Consider the following 24,010-nt stretch of genomic DNA (forward strand, 5'->3'; position numbering starts at 1 on the left):
TAGGTCTTTGCTCTGGACCTCAGTTTATCTCTAAGATGAGGGGGCTGGACTTCATCCTTCTCGAAGGCTCCTTCCACATCTACCTCCTCTGAGCCTATGACTTTGACTTAAGAGAAGGGAGAACTTTGAAATAATCAGAGCTCTCAAAATTGAATGGACTACACTGGGAAGTAGTGTTCCCTCTCTCTAATATTCAAATGTTGTCTGGATAGCCATTTGTCAGGAATGTGGTGGAAGGCATCCCTGCTTCTGGGGGAGGGGGGACTCGGAGGGGGTCTCTGCAGCCACTTCCAGTTTTGAGACTGGGAGATTCAACCCTCAACTTTTCTACTGTGTACAAAGGCAAGGGAGGAAAGAGCACCAAAATTAGTTCCATCAGAAGGTTTTCTTATTCTGGAAGCACCATGTTTCCTCTTGCATAGTATCCCCTTATTTGAGGGGTGAGGGACCCAGGAATGCCTGGGAAGCCAGACTCATTGCTCCTTACCTGTCCAGGCGCCGTGGGAGAGGTAAACCTGAGTTATCAGCCTGTGTCTTCCGGGCCCAGGATTTCGGAAGTCTGATGGTTTGGGATGGATTATCTGCGCTTGACCATCAGGATATAAAACCTAAGAAGAGAAACAAATGAGGAACGTAAGGAAGCAAGCACCACTTTTGCCATGGAATGTACCTGTCCAGGACATTCTAATTTCCTTTTAAAGGATTAATGACACCACTCATGTGGGTGCCTTAGGATAAAGTTTCATGAGCTGTCATGATTAAAAACAACAGCAACATTAATCTCCTGGTATCCAAGCCTTTGGTAATGAGGTTTTCACTCTCCACCAGGCTTGTCCCTGAGATGATAGCTGTACACAGTCATGTCCAGGCCTTTACTCAAATTCTTCTGGCCAGGACTGTGGTCTGCTGGGATGGCCTTTGAGAAGCCAAGAGGAGACACTTAAAAAAGGAGCTGAGTGGAAGTCACCGTAAAGACAATTAGTTTCACCCATCTGATGGTGACATTTAAACAAAACAGAGAAAAGATACAGATTCTGAATCGAGGAAGCTGAGTGTATTTCTGTTAATGTTATCTATAAAGCTACTCCCCCAGCACCTATCACTCTGCAGTATCTAGAAGGAACCAGACAAACACAACTTATCTTTTGATTCCTCAGAGGCCGTGTGAACAGTACAGAGGAAATGGCGTGGGACTAAAGAAGTGAGATGAGACAGAGGGAGAAGGGGAAGAAACTGGATATGGAGTCAAGACACTTCTCCAGCTTTGCAACTAACTCACCGTTTGACCTTGGACAAACCAACTAACTTACCTACATGTCCTTCAGGGTTCTCATTCATAAAATGGGCAGAATATACTTGTGCTACCTCCTCCCTCACAGTGTTGTTGTGAGGAAGGTTCTCTGTCAACCATACAATGCTACAGAAATGTGAAATGCGATGATGATCAAGATGAGATGAGAAGCAGCTATATGGCCCAGGGGATAGGAGTCCAGTTACAGGATCAAGAAGCCCCAGGCTCAAGCCCCACCTCTGACACATACTTGGCTGTGTGACTCCTGACCAAGTCCCTTCATCTTTCAGGGCTCTAGGAAACTTTCAAGACTTGAATTTGCAGAAGAGTTGCCAATCTGCACTGGTAGAGGGAGTTTCCCACATCAATGAAATCATGGGCCTGGAGCCAAAAGAAATTCTTAAGCTTCAAAACCATGGCAAAGTAAAAACAAAACCACTTTATGGGTCCTTCTCCAGAACTGTAACAACTCACACTTGTATCATGTGACCTTACCAACGACAAAGCACTTACACATTCATCATCTATCTCATCTGACCACCACTATAGCCCTATCAAGGAATCAGAGCAGGAATTATCGTTCCCATTTTACTGATAAAGAAAGGAAGGTCCACAAGACTTTAAATGATTCAGAATCAGAGAATTTTAGTTCCAAACCATCATTTTGTAGAACAAAAAAAATAAGGGCAAAGGAAGCTAAGTGATTTGTCCAAGGTCACAGAAAAAAAAAAAGGCCAAATGAGAACTTGAACACAGATCGGTAACCTCTGCCCACTTCCCCAGGTAAGTGAACTGAAGATGGGCAATATGCCTTTCACTTTCTGGTACCCCCAGAACACTCGGCACACTATCCTTGTGACTGTATTCTTTGTTCAGACTACAACACCTACCGAACTGTGGGGGTCCATGCCATGTGCTGTTGGGGCCATCCCATTCTGTACTGGGCCTGTACTGGGAGCATTTCCATCTTTGAAAGACTTGCCGGTCCTTAACCTAAAGCTCTGCTGCAGAGCTTTAAAAAAATGCAGAGAAAGCCTCGGCTATAGGCTATTAAGTCTTTCTTACCTAACTCTAGGCATTTAACAACTGACCCAATGAGGACTATAACTCAGATTTCTATAGCATCTCACAGCCTTCACACCACCTTCCTCTCAACAAACCTGGGAGAAAGGGACCACAAGCATTATTAACCCCATTTTACATTTTACAAAGAGGAAATTTTGGCTCAGATGGGTTGAATGCCATCTCAGGTCACAAATATACTATGAATGAGGCCTTCTGATTTTCTTTCCACAATGCTGTGTTGGCTTAGTTCTGGAGGGATATTTCAACTGTAATTCTAGCTTCAAACATCAAACCAGTTAAGTTTCAGCTTCCATTGTAATGACAATAAAAACCATTCCTTACTTTTTATCATTTCATGTTCTTCATGAAGAGTCTAAAAATAAATCAAGGCTATTGCTATGGTGTAACGTCTCTGAGGATATTATCATCATCGTGAGTATGATCATAATTACCATCCTCACCATCCAAGAATAACAACTTACATTAGTATAGTGCATAAAAATTTGAAAAGTGCTTTCTTCACAACAACCATATTTGGTAGGTAGGACAATGAACCCCATTTTATAGAGAAGTAAACCTGGAGCTCCGAGAAGGTTACTTGCCCATGGTCAAAACTACTAAGTGTCTGAGCCAGGATTCAAAACCAGATCTCCTGCCTTTAAGGTCAGTGCTCATCCCACTCTGCTGTACTGCTTGAGAATTTGTCTTTAACAATAATTTCTTTTTTTTTTTCCCCAACAATTTCTTTTAATGAGAAAGCAGCAATTGGGGAATGGCTGAACAAGTAGTGATAGACGATTGTGATGGAATACTACTGTGCTGAAGAAATGAAGAGCAGGATGCTCTCAGAAAAACCTGGGAAGACTTAATATAATATGATCTGATACAAAGTGAGCAGAACCAAGAGAAAATTGTATACAGTAACAGCAATACTGTACAATAATCAAATCTGAATGACTCAGCTATTCTCAGCAATACAATAATCCAAGATAGTTTCAAAGGACTCATGATAAAAAATGCTTTCCACCTCCAGACAAGGAACTGATGGAGTGTGAATGCAGATCAAAGCATACTTTTAAAACCTTCTTTATTTTTCATTCGTGCGTGCGTGCATGTGTGTGTGTGTGTGGGGGGAGGGGTCTATGTTATCTTTAGCAAAATGGCTACTACGGAAATATCTTTTGCATGACTGTACATTTATAATCTATATCAAGTGCTTGCCTTCTCAAGAAGGGGGAAAGGGAAGGAGGGAATTTAGAACTTAAAAGTTATTTTAAAAAAAGAATGTTAAAAACTGTTTTTACATGGAATTGAGAAATAAAATAAAAACATTTTTTTTTGGTCTTTTTGGTAGGGCAATGAGGGTTAAGTGACTTGCCCAGGGTCACACAGCTAGCAAGTGTCCAGTGTCCCAGGCTGAAATTGAACTCAGGTCCTCCTGAATCCAAGGCCGGTGCTTTATCCACTGTGCCACCTAGCTGCCTCATAAAAACATTCTTAAAAAGAAAGGAAAAGTGGCAAATGTAGTATTTTTCTCCATGACAAAAGTGTTTTTTGTTTGTTTTGTTTTGAAGCAGAGGAACAAAAATCTTGAAATTTATCTGACTTGAAAGCATTCACAGTGAGTATTTTTTCCCTTAATATGTTCATTTTTGAATTTCCAGCAGGCTTCAAAACACTAACTCTTTGACTTCATCACATACACCCCCCTGCACACATGACCTGCATAGACCTTAGCGATCCTCCAAAGGCAGGGGATGCACACTTCAGACAACATATGGAAAAGCTGTGCTATGAAGGTTTTTACCCTGCCCCGGAACACCTGCTAGTCACACTCACACTGCAAGTTTATTTGCCACCTAAGACCTGTATTCTCTAACCTCTTTCCTATCACTTTTTTTTTTTTAAGTGAGGCAATTGGGGTTAAGTGACTTGCCCAGGGTCACACAGCTAGTAAGTGTTAAGTGTCTGAGGCCGGATTTGAACTCAGGTCCTCCTGACTCCAGGGCCGGTGCTCTATCCACTGCGCCACCTAGCTGCCCCTCTTTCCTATCACTTTATCAAATATGTAAACAATTACTTAGAATCACCTCCAAAATTTCTGTATGAAAAGTAACCAAGGGGGCAGCTAGGTAGCGCAGTGGATAAAACACCGGCCCTGGATTCAGGAGGACATGAGTTCAAGGAAAGGAAAGGAAAGGAAAGGAAAGGAAAGGAAAGGAAAGGAAAGGAAAGGAAAGGAAAGGAAAGGAAAGGAAAGGAAAGGAAAGGAAAGGAAAGGAAAGGAAAGGAAAGGAAAGGAAAGGAAAGGAAAGGAAAGGAAAGGAAAGGAAAGGAAAGGAAAGGAAAGGAAAGGAAAGGAAAGGAAAGGAAAGGAAAGGAAAGGAAAGGAAAGGAAAGGAAAGGAAAGGAAAGGAAAGGAAAGGAAAGGAAAGGAAAGGAAAGGAAAGGAAAGGAAAGGAAAGGAAAGGAAAGGAAAGGAAAGGAAAGGAAAGGAAAGGAAAGGAAAGGAAAGGAAAGGAAAGGAAAGGAAAGGAAAGGAAAGGAAAGGAAAGGAAAGGAAAGGAAAGGAAAGGAAAGGAAAGGAAAGGAAAGGAAAGGAAAGGAAAGGAAAGGAAAGGAAAGGAAAGGAAAGGAAAGGAAAGGAAAGGAAAGGAAAGGAAAGGAAAGGAAAGGAAAGGAAAGGAAAGGAAAGGAAAGGAAAGGAAAGGAAAGGAAAGGAAAGGAAAGGAAAGGAAAGGAAAGGAAAGGAAAGGAAAGGAAAGGAAAGGAAAGGAAAGGAAAGGAAAGGAAAGGAAAGGAAAGGAAAGGAAAGGAAAGGAAAGGAAAGGAAAGGAAAGGAAAGGAAAGGAAAGGAAAGGAAAGGAAAGGAAAGGAAAGGAAAGGAAAGGAAAGGAAAGGAAAGGAAAGGAAAGGAAAGGAAAGGAAAGGAAAGGAAAGGAAAGGAAAGGAAAGGAAAGGAAAGGAAAGGAAAGGAAAGGAAAGGAAAGGAAAGGAAAGGAAAGGAAAGGAAAGGAAAGGAAAGGAAAGGAAAGGAAAGGAAAGGAAAGGAAAGGAAAGGAAAGGAAAGGAAAGGAAAGGAAAGGAAAGGAAAGGAAAGGAAGGAAAGGAAAGGAAAGGAAAGGAAAGGAAAGGAAAGGAAAGGAAAGGAAAGGAAAGGAAAGGAAAGGAAAGGAAAGGAAAGGAAAGGAAAGGAAAGGAAAGGAAAGGAAAGGAAAGGAAAGGAAAGGAAAGGAAAGGAAAGGAAAGGAAAGGAAAGGAAAGGAAAGGAAAGGAAAGGAAAGGAAAGGAAAGGAAAGAAAGGAAAGGAAAGGAAAGGAAAGGAAAGGAAAGGAAAGGAAAGGAAAGGAAAGGAAAGGAAAGGAAAGGAAAGGAAAGGAAAGGAAAGGAAAGGAAAGGAAAGGAAAGGAAAGGAAAGGAAAGGAAAGGAAAGGAAAGGAAAGGAAAGGAAAGGAAAGGAAAGGAAAGGAAAGGAAAGGAAAGGAAAGGAAAGGAAAGGAAAGGAAAGGAAAGGAAAGGAAAGGAAAGGAAAGGAAAGGAAAGGAAAGGAAAGGAAAGGAAAGGAAAGGAAAGGAAAGGAAAGGAAAGGAAAGGAAAGGAAAGGAAAGGAAAGGAAAGGAAAGGAAAGGAAAGGAAAGGAAAGGAAAGGAAAGGAAAGGAAAGGAAAGGAAAGGAAAGGAAAGGAAAGGAAAGGAAAGGAAAGGAAAGGAAAGGAAAGGAAAGGAAAGGAAAGGAAAGGAAAGGAAAGGAAAGGAAAGGAAAGGAAAGGAAAGGAAAGGAAAGGAAAGGAAAGGAAAGGAAAGGAAAGGAAAGGAAAGGAAAGGAAAGGAAAGGAAAGGAAAGGAAAGGAAAGGAAAGGAAAGGAAAGGAAAGGAAAGGAAAGGAAAGGAAAGGAAAGGAAAGGAAAGGAAAGGAAAGGAAAGGAAAGGAAAGGAAAGGAAAGGAAAGGAAAGGAAAGGAAAGGAAAGGAAAGGAAAGGAAAGGAAAGGAAAGGAAAGGAAAGGAAAGGAAAGGAAAGGAAAGGAAAGGAAAGGAAAGGAAAGGAAAGGAAAGGAAAGGAAAGGAAAGGAAAGGAAAGGAAAGGAAAGGAAAGGAAAGGAAAGGAAAGGAAAGGAAAGGAAAGGAAAGGAAAGGAAAGGAAAGGAAAGGAAAGGAAAGGAAAGGAAAGGAAAGGAAAGGAAAGGAAAGGAAAGGAAAGGAAAGGAAAGGAAAGGAAAGGAACCAAGGCAGGGGCCTTGTGTCTATCTGCCTAGACTCTCCTCTGACAACATGTCCTTATGGCTTAATTCAGTCCTGCACTTTTCTCTATGAACAGACTAATTACATGACTAAATCACATGACTCTTTTTTTTTTTTGGGTGAGGCAATTGGGGTTAAGTGACTTGCCCAGGGTCACACAGCTAGTAAGTGTTAAGTGTCTGAGACCACATTTGAATTCAGGTACTCCTGACTCCAGGGCTGGTGCTCTATCCATTGTGCCAACTAGCTGCTCCAATCACACGACTCTTAGGCAACATTCTGACTAAATCTGAGTTACCCCAAACACACCCAAACCATTCTCTGGCCTTTGTCGGTCTCGTAAATACTTCATGTAGACAGACCTGCACTTTGACAATCGTCTGTGGATCCTGCACATGCTCTAGAGTCGCGTCAACGTCCAGTGCCACCACCAGCCCAGAGGTAAACCTCAGAGGGTTGTCTGACTCGCCAGCCGGCTCAATAATTGTGGCGGATGCTCTGTGGATCTGCAGGGCAGAGAAGCACACAGTGACACAGGAGACAGACTGACCTTGGGAAGTAAAAGATGGTATGGGAGATAAAATTACAAACAATGAAAATATTCACAATGAGCTTATAACTGAGGGCCTGTATGCCTAGTTTAATGAAATACCCCATTCCAACCATTACAATTGTTCCTAGGCCACACCCAACTCAAAATAATAACCATATTCCATGTCTTTAAAGAGCTTTAAGTCTTAACAAGCTCTGGAAGACAGGTAGTATAGGAGTCATATTTTTCTTTCATTTTACAAATAAGGAATTGTGGCCCAGAGGCAAGAAAATGACTTGCTTAGAGTCATAAGTACTGTAAGCCAAAGTCAGGATTTGAACCCAGTTCTGACTTTAAATTTAGTATTTTCCTCTCCTCTTCCAGGTTGTTGAAGTTATAGGCCAATGAGGACAGTACAGAAATGTCTGGATTTCTCTGGCTCATTTGTTTCTATTACTACCAAATGTTTCACATGTACACTTTTAGCCCCTCTGCTTCTAGTTTCTCCTCCCCCAAACCCTGCTGCTCATGGTAGGTCTATCTTCCTAAAGCCAGGCTCTGACCCTGTGACTCTCTTGCTCCAAACCTTTCATGCCTCTCCATGACCTACAGGACCCAACCTAAAGTTGTGAGCTGAGGATTCTGGGAGGGCCACCAGCCTGATCTATACCCTATGACACTATGCTCTGAGCAGACATCCCCATTGAGATCCATGATCTCTCTCCTCCTTTTCTGCTCCTAATGTTCCCTTCACTGCCCCCCCCCACCAAGCTGCAACACTACGGTCTGTACTTGTCCTTCAAGCCCAGATCCAATGCCACATCCTCCTAATTCCTCCAGCCCACTGTGAAGTGTCATCTCTGAAATCTCATGATTTTCTGTCTGTACTTCTTTGAAAGGCACTTCCATATTACAGGGGGTTTTTTTGGTGAGGCAATTGGGGTTAAGTGACTTGCCCAGGGTCACACAGCTAGTAAGTGTTAAGTGTCTGAAGCCGAATTTGAACTCAGATCCTCCTGACTCCAGGGCCAGTGCTCTATCCACTGTGCCACCTAGCTGCCCCCATATTATAGTTTGTGCTGTGGTTATTCACATCAGTGTCTTCTTCCCCTAGTATAGGCTGAGAGCTCCTCAGAGGCATGGACTATGTCTGGTTGGCTGTCTGGCTTCCTCCCCCCAAACAGAGACCTTACACATAACACAGACACTCAGTGAATGGCCACTGAACCGCAGACCATGCATGTAGAAACTGACCTGTTCTGGCAAGGGAAGGTGAAGGAAAGTACTCTGTCGAAGAGTGGCCTGCAGAATTTTTACTACTTCTGAAGGCTTGGAAGTCATCAGTCGGGGCATGAGGTCTAGAAGTTTGTCTACAAAGCTGTCCTGCAAGTGAGGCAACTCGGAGATGAAGCATCTGATTGGGAAGATACATATGAAAATGACTGACCACATCGCTTTTGTTCACAATATCCACAGAGTCACCATTACCTTTTTAACTACTTCTCTTGACATAACAACTTAGAGCTAACAGAGCCCCTGAAGACCTCCCTTGATCCTTACAACAATCTTGTAAGAAAGGTGGTGCAAATGCCATCACATCTATTTTGAAGGGGCATCATGAAACCAAGCCTCAGAAAGGTACCCCGACAGTGACTAGCTGGGAATAAGCTGTATTTCTTCTTATTAGCTCTCTATGCTTTTCCTACTGCCCCCTACTATTTCATGGTTCAGATCACTTAAACCCAGTGTTTATTCTGGGAATCACTCTAAAAAACCATTTAGAATGGTCATAAAATAGAATTTCAAATTTACAGATTTCTATAAGAAAAGGAGGTATTCATTCCTTAAGTGATCCAAATCAATGAATGTCAGGAATTTTTGGACTGAAATACATATATCATGGCATAGTTTTATTAGAAATTGCAAACACTCGGCAAAAGGGGGAAGAAGAACTAGTTCTGGGAACTGTGTCAGACAGGAAGAGGTTAGCTGTGGTACAGTATAAAGGCTATCAAAGTTGGCATAAAAAGACTAGGTTTTGAATCCTGGGTCTGCCACTAACCAGCCTGCCCAAAGTAACCTAAGCCACAATTTCTTAGAGCCTCAGTTGTCTCATCTGCAAGATGGACATAATAATATTTGTAATGCAACCTCACTAGATTACTGTAGAGCATTAAAAGAGATAATGTGTGTTAGTGTTACATCTGATATTTAGGACTAGACCTGTGATGTGATTGGCACAGGGAACTCCCCGCAAAGAAATTTCCTCTACCAACGAAGATCAGCATCTAGTCTTGCAGAACTGCCAGAGCACTAAGAAGTGGTGCTCCCAGGGTCACATAGCCAATGGAGAGGAGGTGGGACTTGAATTCAGGTCTCCCTGACCCCAAGGCTGATTCTTAAAGTCCTACCTGAATATTGCTTCTCTGAGTATCATATAAACGTAAGATAATACTAGGTCTGGGAATGGCAACAAGAATCAAGGGCAGGGATGGAAACTGTGGTACTCTGCAGGACCTTACAGAAGGAGCCCCAGGACGACGGCATGTATATGACGGAGGGTCAGAGAAGGGCTTGTCCAGAGCTGCCCAGACAGGTCATGGCGCAGGGCCTTAAAGAGAGCAGGTGCCCAAGCGGGACGCTCTTCCTCAGGACCTCCTCAGACAACAAGCGGTCTTTCTTTTTGGAGGATTTGTGCTCTTTGTCCTACCCTTCCCACACCTACCTGACCATCCTGTAGGATTCCTAGCCACTTCTTCCTGTAAACCCTCAATAGAGGAAGCCTGTAACATGCTGGAGGCTGTCTCTGGGTCTTGGAACATCTCCAGGATACCAATGGAATGGTCAGCTCCAGCCAGCCACTGTCCTGCCTTCTTATCACCTCACCAGCTTTTCCTGGGCAGGTGTGTCCTTGCTGATGGTTCCAGGCACTTCTCCTACCCATTTAATTACTGGTAAGATGTGGCAACCTTATGTCTACTATGTGACTTTATACTGCTCTTGGAGCAAACAGTAATTTGGATTTGCTGCCCTATAGCATTAATAAGGGATAACACTATTAGAGAGGCTTTGGGAGAAATGAGCAGTTTAGCAACACTGAAAGTACTGCAAAATTGCCCAAATAAAATCCACCCTGATTTTTTTCCAATTCAATTTTAGGCCCACCTTACTGTCCAGCTAATAGATCTATGCTACTTGTCCAAAACTAATTCATTCCTCTATCTCTCTATCCATCATGCTGCACTGATAGCCACAAAAAAAAAAAAATAACACCCTCTCTCTCTCTCTCTCTATATATATATATATAGTTATTTTGAGGGGCAATAAGAGTTAAGTGACTAGCCCAGGGTCACACAGCTAGTACATGTCAAATGTCTGAGGACAGATTTGAACTTAGGTCCTCCTGTATCCAGGGCCGGTACTTTATCCACTGCACTACCTATATTCTTTTCTTTTCCTTTTTTTTTTTGGTGAGGCAATTGGAGTTAAGTGACTTGCCTAGGGCACACAGCTAGTGAGTGTTAAGTGTCTGAGGCCAGATTTGAACTCAGGTCCTCCTGACTCCAGGGCTGGTGCTCTATCCACTGCGCCACCTAGCTGCCCCTGCACTACCTAACAGGATGCACATCTAGCTATGCATCATGTCTAGGCAATCCGCATTTTTCACTCACTTTGCTCTTCCAATGTGCTTAAATCTTCATTGGCTGTCAACTTCCCTGAGGAAATTTGCAATGTTCAATAATTAGTAGAATGTTATCCGTGGATGGGGCATTTAGAGAAATCTGGTTTCCACAGGAAATCTTTTTGTTTGGATTCTGCCCAGAATATAGTATCATATATCAGAAGACAGAAAGAACTTCCGACATCATCCAGAAGCCATCAGTTAAAGATCAAGGTAACATGACCCCAGAAGCCTAAGATAACACACAGGTAGTAAGCTGTATAATAGGGCACTGGTGAATGCTTAGGTCATACTGAATTTATGGCAGTTTTCAGCATATCACTCAACACAGTCTTGTCCATAACTGTATCTGTCAGAGGCTAACCTTACTTTGGCAAAAGCCCCACTGTTCCTTTCCAAGATTTTCATCCAGGACACACAGATGATTCTCAATAATTTTATACAAAGGAGAGATCAAGTGTGAGTCAGGAGTTGCTGTCAGTCTGTCTCTCATAAAAGCACCCCTCTGTGATCTCCTGCCCTCTCTGCAATTCCCTGAAGCCCTTTGAGCTATGCTGACAACCACCCAAGTGCTGCTTTAAGCTAGACTGTCTCCAGCTTGGGTTTTTGGCTGGTCAGGGTCAGCTGCTCTTCCTTTACTTCATCCTCATGCAATATACTGGATACTTCCAGGGTAGGATCCAAACACAGAGGTCTTGTCATAGTGAATAAAAATAGGTCAGTGATAACAACACAGGCAGGTCTGTCCCAGTTTCCCTCTGTTAGCTGGCTTAGTTGGATCTCACACCGAGCTGCCTACAAGATCATTTCTCCAGTGAGTGAAGCGCCATATATGTTAGTTATTATTATTATTGTTGTTTTCTGGGTAGAAGTCATGGCATAGGGGCAGCTAGGTGGCACAGTGGATAAAGCACTGGCCCTGGATTCAGGAGGACCTGAGTTCAAATCCGGCTTCAGACACTTGACACTTACTAGCTATGTGACCCCTGGGCAAGTCACTTAACCCTCAACCTCCCCCCCACCCAAAAAAAAGAAGTCATGGCATAAACTGTGGTCATGAGCTCTTCCACAATACCTGAATTGTAATAGATGACTTAAGCTAGGGAGGTCAAACAGTTGGTAGTGCTGAAGTCATTACTGAAAGCATTTTTTATAGTTTACTCTTATCATGAATATAGGAGCATCAGCAAAAGATACACTCAATTTCATCCTTAAGGTTAGCCCTAGCCTTTTCCAAGATAAAAGAGGCACCAATGGACTCAGCCATAGTATTTCCCCACTTAATACCGGTGGAATCATACATCTGGAAGGTAGTAATGGCTCCTTCACTGACCACAAGCTTTCCATCCCCAGCCCTGACAATGCCCCTGAACCTGCCATGGTGAGAGAGAATCACACTGGAACATAAAGAGCATGTAATCGAGGTCAATGAAGGATTCAGTGATGGCCATGACCTCCATTCTACCCGCTCACCAGGCACCCGATACAGCCAAATCCACTGATTCCAACTGTTGTTATCTTGGCTTAGGGACACAATGGCAACAATGGATACTTGGCACCAAGCTTGGGAAAAAGATGAGTCATTCTTTAAAGGCAGAAGGATGTTCATGATTGGAAAGGTTTAGAAGTGGCCATGCTCAAGACACAGGAATAAATTAGACAGAAGAGACCTTAACCATCACAGATTTTAGTCAGTGAACCAAGATTTGGTAGATGCTTAACATAAAAGAATCTCAAAATCCTCAACAAGTTGTCATCCAGGTTCCACCTGAATACCTCCAGTGGTGGGAATCTCACTACCTTACGAGCCAGTCCATTCCATTATTGGATGGCTCCAATTGCTAAGAAATTTTTACATAAATTCAGCCAAAATCAGATTCCCTAAACTTTTCCCTGTCATTTCCAGTTCTGCTTTCTGAGAAGCTAGGAGAAAATCAGTTCTGACTCAATGGAGTTTAACCCAATTCTATAAACAGCCCTCAAAATTCTTGATGATTATAATAGAATAAATTTATACAGAGACCTTGAATTGTGAATCACTTTTAAGTTCCTTTTCTAGTCTAATGCTGAAAATAGCCCTACCTCACAATATTGAGGTAGGTAGTATAAAAATATTTGCACCCTCAATTTACAGATAAGAAAATTAAGGTTCAGTGAGGTGATCTAATTTGTCCAAGGTCATAATAAAGTGATAAAGACCATAAGCAAGATCTGAATTCTGGTCCTCTAATTCTGAGAGTAATAAGAGCACTCAGGTCATTAGAAATATATGTAAAGTAAAAGCAAATATGGACTAAATGAGAGTTTGAAAAGTTCTTTAACTTAGAGTCATGGTGTATGAATTTTAACATAAGGGCTCAGGGTCATGAATAGGCTAGGCTGAATAGACCAAGAGATGATATAATATATAAGAAATAGGATTGGAACTGAAGTGAACAGAAAACTACATACAAATCCCAGCTTTAACAATGACTAGTTATGTGGCCCTGAGGCAAATGATTTGGCCTCTCCAAGCATCAATTTCCTCAACAAGAAAATGGGGAGTGGTCACTCTTTTTTTTGGGGCTGGGCAATAAGGGTTAAGTGACTTGCCCAGGGTCACACAGCTAGTAAGTATCAAGTGTCTGAGGCTGGATTTGAACTCAGGTCCTCCTGAATCAAGGGCCAATGCTTTATCCACTGCGCCACCTAGCTGCCCTCTTTTTTTTTTTTTTTGGTGGGACAATGAGGGTTAAGTGACTTGCCCAGGGTCACACGGCTAGTAAGTGTTAAGTGTCTGAGGCTGCATTTGAACTCAGATCCTCCTGAATCCAGGACTGGTGCTCTATCTACTGCACCACCTAGCTTCCCCCATCTTTAGTCTAAAGAAAAGAAGACTTAAGGGAGACATGATTGATGTATTTGAATATGTTACAGGCTATCATGTATAGAGGCAACATGAAGTAATGGTCAGAGTCCTGGACACATAGTCAGGAAGACCTGGATTCAAATCCTGTAGGCAAAATCCTGCCTCAGTTACTTCACCTCTGTCTTCTTCACTTCTCTGTCTCAGTTTTCTTATCATGTGAAATAAGGAAGTTGGACTCAACAGCCTCTAAAGTCCCTTCCAGCTCTCAGTCTATCATCTTATGATCCTATGTGGAAGAGGGAGCAGAATGCTTGACCCTAGAATGCACAACTAGGACCAATGATTGAAAGTTACAGTAGAAAAATTTTAGGTCAACATCAAGGAAAACCTAATAATCTGTTATTTCTGATCATAATTTAAAAATCTAATATTCAATGGAATGTTCTATTTCTTGAGGTAATGAGCAGGCCAGGAAATCATAGTCAGGGATATCGTAATGGGTATTTCTGTCCTTTGAGGTTTCTTTCTGCCCTAAGATCTGGACTTTCCATTTTGGCCTTGTACAGAACTAGATCTGGTGAGAGAATACTTTGATTCAAGACTCACCTCTACCCCTTCTAGCTATGTGACTCGAGCAAGTCACCTTGATGAACTTTAATTTCCCATCTGTAAAATGAGAGCTTAACTTAAGAGATAACTTAATGAGAGATAAACTTAAGAGACTGAAAGAACACAATCAAATGCTTACCTCTGAAACAAGTCCACTTCTTGTAAGAATTTTTCACACATTCCAAAAAGGGGCTCCATTCTGTAAGGGAGAAAATTGAGAGGACAGTACCAATGAGTGAATACAGCATTTCTTAAGCACCAACTTTGGCAAAGCCCTGGGCTAAGGAGCTGGGTACACAAAGACAAGGGGGCTCATGTTCTACTGGAAGAGAAAACACAGCTGGAAGGTTTCAGTTCCAAGTCAGATGGAAAGGGCCCTTGGTCCTCAGGGGACCTTAGGAGACAAAGCAGACGGCGATGCAGCCTTGATAATGCCATTCCCACTGATAAAATGATACCCAACTGTTTGGCAGGGCCACAGACTTTGGTGGCAAGAACTTGTTTTCAAATCTAAAAGAGGAGAACCTGTCTTCTGAGCATGTCATTCATTCATTCATCCAGAATTTTCCCCAAGTTACATGCATAAAGAAATTTTCACATCGATTTTTAAAACTTTGTGTTCCAAATTCTCCTCCTTCCTCCCTCCCCCAACCCCCCTTAAGAACTCAAGCAATTCGATATAAGTTACACATGTGCAGTCCTATCTTCTGTGTATAACTCTACAGTGAGAAGGCTCAAGGTCCAAATTATACAGTAATGAACATATTTATACCACAGACAGTACCTATTTGAGTATCTCTGTTTAATTACATATAAGATACATGCCTAACCAGTCAGTTACCAATTAAAAACTATATTTTCATTTGGATCTATTCATTTTATTTTTAAATGATTATTAAAAACTTAACAATGATCAAAAATTAAATTAACTAAACTTGTCAACAACTACTTATAGTTGGTGGTGTTGTGAAAAGATTTGACCATTCTGGAGAGCAATTTGGAACTATGCCTAAAGAGCTATAGAACTGTGCATACACTCTGATCCAGCAATATCACTGCTAGGTTTATATTCCAAAGACATCCCCCAAAAGGGAAAAAGACCTATTTGTACAAAAATATTTATAGCAGCTCTTTTTGTGGTGGCTAAGAAAATCAAAGGAATACCCATCAATTGGGGAATGGCTAAACAAACTGTGGTATATGGAGATGATGGAATAGTATTGTGATATAAGAAATTACAAGCAAGAGGGGCAGTTAGGTGGCACAGTGGATAGAACACCAGCCCTGGAGTTAGGAGGACCTGAGTTCAAACGTAGCCTCAGACACTTGACACCTACTAGCTGTGTGACCCTGGGCAAAAGTCACTTAACCCCAACTGCCTCACAACAACAACAACAGAAATGATAAGCAAGATGACTTCATAAAGGCCTGAAAAGATATGTATGAAATGATGTATTGTGAAATGAGCAGAACCAAGAGAACATTGTACAACAGAGACAGCAATATTGTTTGATGAAGAATTGTGAATGACTTGAGTATTCTCAATAATACAATGATCCAAAACAATCCTAAAAGACTACTGATGAAACATACTCTCCACCTCCAAAGAAAGAACTGATATTGATGTAACAGACTGAAGCATGTTGTTTTTCACTTTCTTTCATTTTTTTTCTTGTACAAAATGTTTTACATAATCATACACGTATAACCCATATCTGATTGCTTGCCACCTCAGAGAGGGGAGAGGTGGGGAGGGAAAAAGTGATAAAAATTGTAACCCAAAACTATAAATAAAAATTAAAAAATACTTATAGTTAAATTAGGTTTAATGCATGAAGTATTAACAATACCATGTCAATAAATACCTTTTACATCCCTAACAGAATTTGTTCTTCATTCTCTTTTACTTTTCCTCACGATCACAGGCTGTGTATACAATATTCTTCTAATTCTGCTTCATTCAGGTTATGCATTCTTTCTTTCTTTCTTTCTTTCTTTTTTTTTTTTTGGAAAAATTCAGGGGCAGCTAGGTGGCGCAGTGGATAAAGCACCGGCCCTGGATTCAGAAGGACCTGAGTTCAAATCCGGCCTCAGACACTTAACACTTACTAGCTGTGTGACTCTGGGCAAGTCACTTAACCCTCACTACCCCACAAAAAAAAGAAAAGAAAAAGAAAAATTTCCCCCAAAGATGCCTTTAATATCTTTTTCTGATCAAATGTCCACAGGTTTTTCTTTATTTTAATAACAAATATTTTTATTTATAATTTTGGGTTCCAATTTTTATCCCTCTTTCCCTCCCGTCCCTCCCCTCCCTGAGGCGGCAAACAATCAGATATGGGTTATACACGTGTGATTATGTAAAACATTACCATATTTGTTATTTTGTACAAGAAAACTTGATTAAAAGAAAAAATGAAAGAAAGTGAAAAATAGCCTGCTTCAGTCTGTGTTCCATCAATATCAGTTCTTTCTTTGGAGGTGGATAGTATGTTTCATCAATAGTCCTTTGGCATTGTCTTGGATCATTGTATTGATGGGAATAGTCAAGTTATTCACAGTTCTTCATCAAACAATGTTGCTGTGTTATGTCTTAAGTCTTTCTAAATGTCTAAACCTTCTATTTGTTGGTCTTCGTTAGCAATGATGTACTTGTCTCGTCTGGCTGCTTTTTCTTACCTGAGATACCTGTAATCAACACCCTCTCCCCTCCTTCCCAAATTTATCTTTTATTCTCCAGCACACTTGTAAATCTTGTCAGAGTCAAGATGGTATAGTAAAAAAAACTAGAAAACCAAAGAGCAAAGTTGACTTTGCTTCACCTACTGAATCCTTCACTTTTGACTTCAAATGCCCCCAAATCTCCCTTATGCTTAAAAACCTTCACTAGGGGGGCAGCTAGGTGGCACAGTGGATAGAGTACCAGCCCTGGAGTCAGGAGGACCTGAGTTCAAATCCGGCCTCAGACACTTAACACTTACTAGCCGTGTGACCTTGGGCAAGTCACTTAACCCCAATTGCCTCACTAAAAAACCTCAAACCTTCACTAAGCCCCACTGCCCCCTCAGTTCACCACTGGATATCTCAAGCTGTCTGTACTACCTCCTTCTGCTCCTCCTACTCTCACTCATTCCTCACCTCTTTGCAGTTTAACTTCCCGACTCTACTTGATTCAAACTGCTCTTCCCAAAGTTACAAGTAATGCCAGTAATACCCAATTTGGTGGTCTGTGCAGTCCTCATCTTTCCAGACCTGTCAGCTGCATTTGACATGGTGATCACCCTCTCTGAGCTTTGGTGGCACTTGGCTCCCGGGGTCATCCGTTTTCCCCATCTGATCACTCCTTCAGACTCCCTTACTGATTTATCACCATCCAGATCATGCCCCTCCCCCCACCCTCTCCACTTCTGTATGTTCCTTAAGGGTCTATACCAGATCTCCTGCTCTTTTCTTTCTTTATTGTTTTCTTTTGGTAACTTCATCAACTCAAATGGGTTTCATTATTATCCCTCATCACCAATCACCTAGTCCAGTTATACCTGGTTCTCCTGAAAACTTCTCAAACACAGTATTTCCAAAACAGGCCCAATTCCAAAAAACTCCCAATTCTAAACTTCCTTATTTGTGCAGAAGGCACCACTATTCTTGCAACCTCTTCCTACTCAAATACCTAACTCTCGCCTCATATATCCAGTCAGTTGCCAAATCTCGCCATTTCTGCCTCCACAAGATTCTGTCTATTCGCTTAGCTCTGGTCCTTGTCCCATCTCGCCAAGATGATCACCAAGGTCTCCTAACTAGTCTCTCAACACTGCGGCCAAAGTGATTTTCCTTAAGCACGTCTCTGACCACGTCACTCTCCTACTTAACCAAAGTCATTCCATGGCTTTCTATTGCTTTGGAGACACAATATAAACTCTCCTAGTTAGCTTTTTTTTTTCTGGTTAGCTTTTGAAGCCACTCTCAACCTTGCCCCAGCCTGTCTTTGCAGCCTCATAGTGCAAAGATTCCCCATCATTTGCTCTTTGACCCAATCCAGAAGGCCTCCCCCCACCCCTTCTGTTTCTCACTCAGGAGCCTCCCACTGCATTTTGTGCTTTCCCATTGGTCATCCCCCATGCCTGGAGTGCAGTCTCCTCACCTCTGCCTCACAAAATCCCTTTCTTCCTTCAACACAAAGTTAGGATTGCCTTCTACATGAAGCCTTTTTTCTGATCCCCTCAACTACTAGTCAGTCAATAAACATTTCTTAAGTGCCTACTATGTGCTAGGTACTGTGCTAAGCACTGGGGATACAAAAAAGAGGTGAAAGACAGTACCTGACTTCAAGGAGCTCACAATCTAATGGCAAAAACAATAAGCAAACAAATTTGTATAAACAAGTTATATGAAGAATAAATAAGAATATTTAACAAAGGAAAAGCACTAGGGGTTAGGGAATGCTTCCTGTAGAAGGTATTATTTTAATTAGGACTTATCCTGGAATTTCTTTTTTTTTGGGGGGGTGGGGAATGGGACAATGAGGGTTAAGTGACTTGCCCAGTGTCACATAGCTAGTAAGTGGCAAGTATCTAAGGTCGCATTTGAACTCAGGTCCTCCTGACTCCAGGGCCGGTGCATTATCCACTGTGCCACCTACCTACCCCTTAGTTAGGACTTAAAGGAAGTCAAGAAAGACAGCAGTCAAAGCAGAGGAAGAAGAGCATTCCAGGCATAGGAGACATCCAGAGAAAATGGCCAGAGTTAAAAAATGGAGTGTCCTGTTCATGGAGGAGCAAGGAGGCCAGTGTCATTGGATTGATAAATACTGGGCAGGGAGTAAGGTGTGAGAAGACTGGAAAGGTGGCAAGGGCTCAGGTTGTGAAAGGCTTTGAACACTAAACAGAGGGTTCTGTGTTTGATCATGGAGGAAATAGGGAACTACTGGAGTTTGCTGGGCAGTGGGAGTAATATGGTCAGACATGTGCTTTAGGAAAATCACTTTGGTGACTGAATGGGGTATGAACTGGAGTGGACAGAGATGTGACAAAGGCAGACGCATCAGCAGGCTGTAGGAATCATCTAGGCATTTAATGACGCACCGAGGTGGTGGCAGTATCAGAGGTGTACTCAAGAGATGTAGCAAAGGTAAAATCAAAAGGCCTTGGAAACAGACTGGATGGATGAGTGAGAGTTACTGTGAAGCTGAGGGTGATACCTAGGCTGTGAACCTAAGGGACTGGGAAGATAGTGTTGCCCTTGACAGAAATAGGGAAGCTGGGGGTAGGGATAGGTGGGGGCTTAAGGGTAAAGATAATGAGTTCAGTTTTGACAATGTTGAGTTTAAAATGCCTACTGGACATCGATCCCTTCCTCTTTCCCCTGTAGGTTGATACACGGAGTTCTGCAGGGTAAGCTATTCTTGGCTGGACGCCTGTATCTTATACCTTCTGCATTGCTGTACTGCAAAATCTTTCATTTAGAATAGAAAACTGGCAGGTCTCATGTGATCCTGACTGTTGTCCTTTGGTATCCAAACAGCTTCTTTCTGCATGCTTGCAGTAGTTTTTCTTTGAAGTAGAAGCTCCGGATTTGGGCTATGGCATTCCTAGGATTTTTCCTTTCAGAGTTTCTCTCAGGAGATAAGTGGCAGATTTTTTTTCTCTCTTCTTTTTGTACATTGGTTCTAATAGATCTGGGCAGCTTTCACTTATGACTTTGGAAATATAATGTACAGGCTTTTTTTTTTTTTAAATCATGGTTTTCAGAGTTCGATGATTCTTAAATTTTCTCTCCTTAACCTGTTTTTTGAGGTCATTTGTTTCTGATACCAGATATTTTAATTTTCTTCTACTTTTTCAAACTTTTGATTTTGTTCTTTAATATGACTTGCTGTCTGGTGGAGCCAACCAGTTTCTTTTTGGTCTATTCTACTTTTCAGGAAATCCATTTCATGAGTAAACTTTACCATTTTCTTTTCTAAGTTACTTACTCTTCAAACTCTTTCCTCTAGAAGATTTATTTATTTTTAAATCTCTTGCTTCATTTCTTCTAGGTATTCATGTAATCTTTGAAAAAACCCATTCCTGCCGTTACCCCCGCCCCCCCGAATCTCTTTCTTGCAGTTGTTACAGTTATGCTTCTTTTGGGGAAATCTCTAGACCTACAATAACTCTTCATAATAGTTGATGTTTTGTTTAATTTACTTTTCTCTTTCTCTTTAGTTTTTGAATTGGGGTTTTACACCCAGGCCAGTTTCAACTCACTACTGGTCCTTTGCATGGGACAGCTGACCCAGCTTGGTTTCTTCTGGGGTCCCCTCAGTTCCTGTGTTGACTTCCTTCTCCTAGGATTAGGTCCCTCTGGATCTTTGATGTTTAGGGTCCTCTATGCCATCTTTGGACAGAGTGCTAGGGGTCTCCAGCTCCTTGTGACTAGACTACACTGGTTTGAGTACTGTTAGGCAGCTCTGGGCACTGCCACTCTCTAAGGACTAAGATCCTTAACGTAGAGAATTCTAACCACTTTGGGGTTTTGCTGGGAGGGTGGAGAGGGAGGTGTATTCTACTTTAGTGCCTCCGGAGACAGAGCCCTGAAAGATAAATGTATCTTTGACTTGTTCCTGATGAGAGTGGAAGGCCATTAGTTTATCTCTGTGCTGGCTTTGCTGGTGGCCTCATTTCCTACTGTTTGTGGGCTTCTGGATGACTTTTTGTGTAATTCTGAGGCAGAAGAATCACTGACTGCAGTTTCTCAGTGGATTTCTTAATCATCATTCAGTCCAAGGCAAATTTCAGGGTTTTGCTGGAGTACATGGGAGTAAGGCAGTCTGCTTTCATTCAGATTGATTATTTTTAAGCTCTTGCTTACACACTTAAATTTTATAGCCATAGAATGCTAGAATGTCAGAGCACTAGGATTGGAATCAGGAAGACCTGAGTTCAAACCTCATCTCAGAGCTGTATGACTCTGGGCAAATCATTTAACTTCCCTGAACCTCAGCTTCTTCATATGCAAATGAGGGGGCTGGACTTGATGACCTCCAAGGTCCCCCTTACCTCTAAATCTAGAATTCTTTGATCCAATAGACTCATCAAGCAACCATCTAATCCAGCCTTCTCATTTTAACAGGAAGCTGAAGCCCAGAAAGAGAAAAGTGAAGGTGATGCAGCAGGTTGGTAGCAGTCAAATTCAGAACTGAGGTTTCTTGACTCTGACTCCGGCACGGTCTTGTGTATTACACTAGAGAGAGCTTTTTTTGAAGAACATCTTCTCCCTTCCTGTCACTTACTGAGGCAAAGAGATCACTTACCCTCTAGTGGTCCGTGCTGTTACTATAAGCTGCAATGCCTTGGCTTGCAATCTCATGTGGTGAATGATCACCACTTGTCGGCTTTCCACTCCACTGTACATGAATTCCATCTTGTATGTTTCTTCCATGATCTGGAAACAAAATGGTGTTGCCTATTAATGACAATAATGAGCCCACACACAATTAAAACACTTAAGATTCTCTACTAGCGGCACTTTAGAGACAGAGAACGGTCCAACGGAGGAGATAGTACTTTACAAATAAAGAAATTAGAGGATTTTTTACTGTTATTACTGATGTTTAAAATGTAAATACTGTTTCTGAGCATATTATAAAACATCAAGGGAATGCCCAAGCATCCTTACCTTTGAATGATTCAAAGTAAATAAACAATAACAGTTAGATGTACATTATATATGTATACTTTTGTTTTCCAGTCATGTCTGACTCTTCATGACCCCATGGACCATAGCACACTAGGCCTTTCTATCCTCCACTCTCTCTCTTTTTTTTTGGTGGGGCAATGAGGGTCAAGTGACTTTCCCAGGGTCACACAGCTAGTAAGTGTCAAGTGTCCGAGGCCGAATTTGAACTCAGGTCCTCCTGACTCCAGGGCTGGTGCTCTATCCACTGCGCCACTTAGCTGCCCCCTCCACTATCTCTTGAAGTCTTCTGTCCAAGCTTATGTTTGTTGCTGCCATGATGCTATCCATCTCACCCTCTGCCAGCCCCTTCTCCTTTTGCCTTCAATCTTTCCCAATACCAGGGGCTTTTCCAATAAATCCTGTCTTCTCATCATATGGCTAAAGTATTTAAGCTTTAGTTTCAGTATTTGACCTTCCAATGAAAAGTCTGAACTAGTTTTTTAAAGTATTGACTGATCTGATCTCCTTGTTGTCCAAGGGACTCTCAAATATCTTCTCCAGCACCACAATCCAAAGTGTCAATTCTGTGTCATTCAGCTTTCCATATAGTCCTATTCTCACAGTCATACATTGCTCCTGGAAAAACCATAGCTTTGACATTTATGTGTGTGTACAGACACACCCACACACCCACACACACCCTGTGGATACAGTGCTGAGCCTGGGGTCATGCAAACTTGAATTCAAATCTGGCCTCAAACATTTATTGGTTGAGTGAGGCTGGGTAAGTAACTTACTCTATCTGCCTTAATTTCCTTAAATGTAAAATGGGGATAATACTAGTACTTATTTCCCTGGGTTGTTGTGAAGATCAAAAGAGATATTTGTAAAGCACTCAGAATAATTCCTGGCACATAGTAAATGCTAGCTAATAAGCACATATATATCATTAATTATATTATTAATATATAAAATATATAGATATAGTTATTTTTAAGGTTTATAAAACTCTTTACAAGTGTTATCTCATTTAAATTTCAAACAATCCTGTGAAGAAAGTGTATTATTATCTTCATTTTATAGATAAGGAAACTGTCAAAGCTTAAAAGACTTGCCCAGAAGTTACAGAACTAGTAAATGTCTGAGGAAGGATTAGAATTCAGGTCTTTCTAGTGACTCCAAGTCTTGCATTCTATCCCATATATCACCTAGATGCCTAATTGGCTATGATCAGGAATGATAATGCTCTAAGTGTGTAAAGAACTTTACATATATTATCTCAATTCTTTCATTAAAGTTGGGATAATCTACACATCTGACCCAGGCAGCCAGTCTTTGGGTCTAGCCAGGCTGTGTCTAAGGGCCTATCATTCCAAACTCACCTGTTTAGCAGCAGCTGATGCCATGTCACTCTGCTTCAGATAGAGGGGAGCGGCCATGTTCCATAGCTTTTCCTGCAAGGCCTGAAAAGAAAGGAACCATGATGCAGTAGCCTAAGAATGAAATGATATCAACAAAGACTTCATGGTGCTCAGCACCCTGCTTGGTACAAAGGCAGTGCTTAATTAATGTTTATGGACTGACTGTGCAGTTTCATAAGATTCAGAAAGACTGAAAGAGTTGATTTGGGACACAGAGTATATCTTAAGTTATTTGACTAGTGAAAAGTCCCCAGGAGACTAGGTGGCAGGGAATAGTAGAAGATGAGGATAAATACTTTTAAAACTAATAAATCATTACACTTATTAGTTGCATCATATTAAATACTAGTTGCTGGGGGAGACAGATGTAAAACACACAGTCCCTATCCTCAAGAAGTTTAGATTTGAATAGGAGGACAATACATGTATACAAACTAGAATGGACGTGTATTAAAAAAAAATACAAGGCTCTATGAGGTCAGGTGAGGGAGCTAAAAGACTCTGGAAAGGTCTTATTTATAGGGGAGACAATACCTGAATTGGGCCTTGAAAGATGAGCAGGATACCAAGAGGCAGAGGCTGGGAGTGATACAGAAGTCTGTCAGGGTCCTGGCTATGGTATGATGGCAAAGGCCCCAGAATGGAATCCTAACTCCAAAACTTACTA

General features: G+C 41.6%; 1 protein-coding gene across 1 annotated transcript in view; it reads right to left on the minus strand.

The window, feature by feature from the left end:
- The window catches only part of INTS4 (integrator complex subunit 4), a 97,150-nt gene that overhangs the window by 5,617 nt on the left and 67,523 nt on the right, over positions 1-24,010 (minus strand). The window contains exons 17-22 of the mRNA XM_043994795.1: positions 23,305-23,385; positions 21,558-21,688; positions 14,406-14,465; positions 8,382-8,541; positions 6,958-7,101; positions 488-608 (exon numbers count right to left, since the gene is read on the minus strand). Of these exons, the coding sequence (XP_043850730.1) occupies positions 488-608; positions 6,958-7,101; positions 8,382-8,541; positions 14,406-14,465; positions 21,558-21,688; positions 23,305-23,385 (697 nt within the window). The remainder of the gene's footprint in view (positions 1-487; positions 609-6,957; positions 7,102-8,381; positions 8,542-14,405; positions 14,466-21,557; positions 21,689-23,304; positions 23,386-24,010) is intronic.

This window comes from Dromiciops gliroides, chromosome 3 (genome assembly GCF_019393635.1).
Source record: "Dromiciops gliroides isolate mDroGli1 chromosome 3, mDroGli1.pri, whole genome shotgun sequence".
Classification (NCBI taxonomy): Eukaryota; Metazoa; Chordata; class Mammalia; order Microbiotheria; family Microbiotheriidae; genus Dromiciops; species Dromiciops gliroides.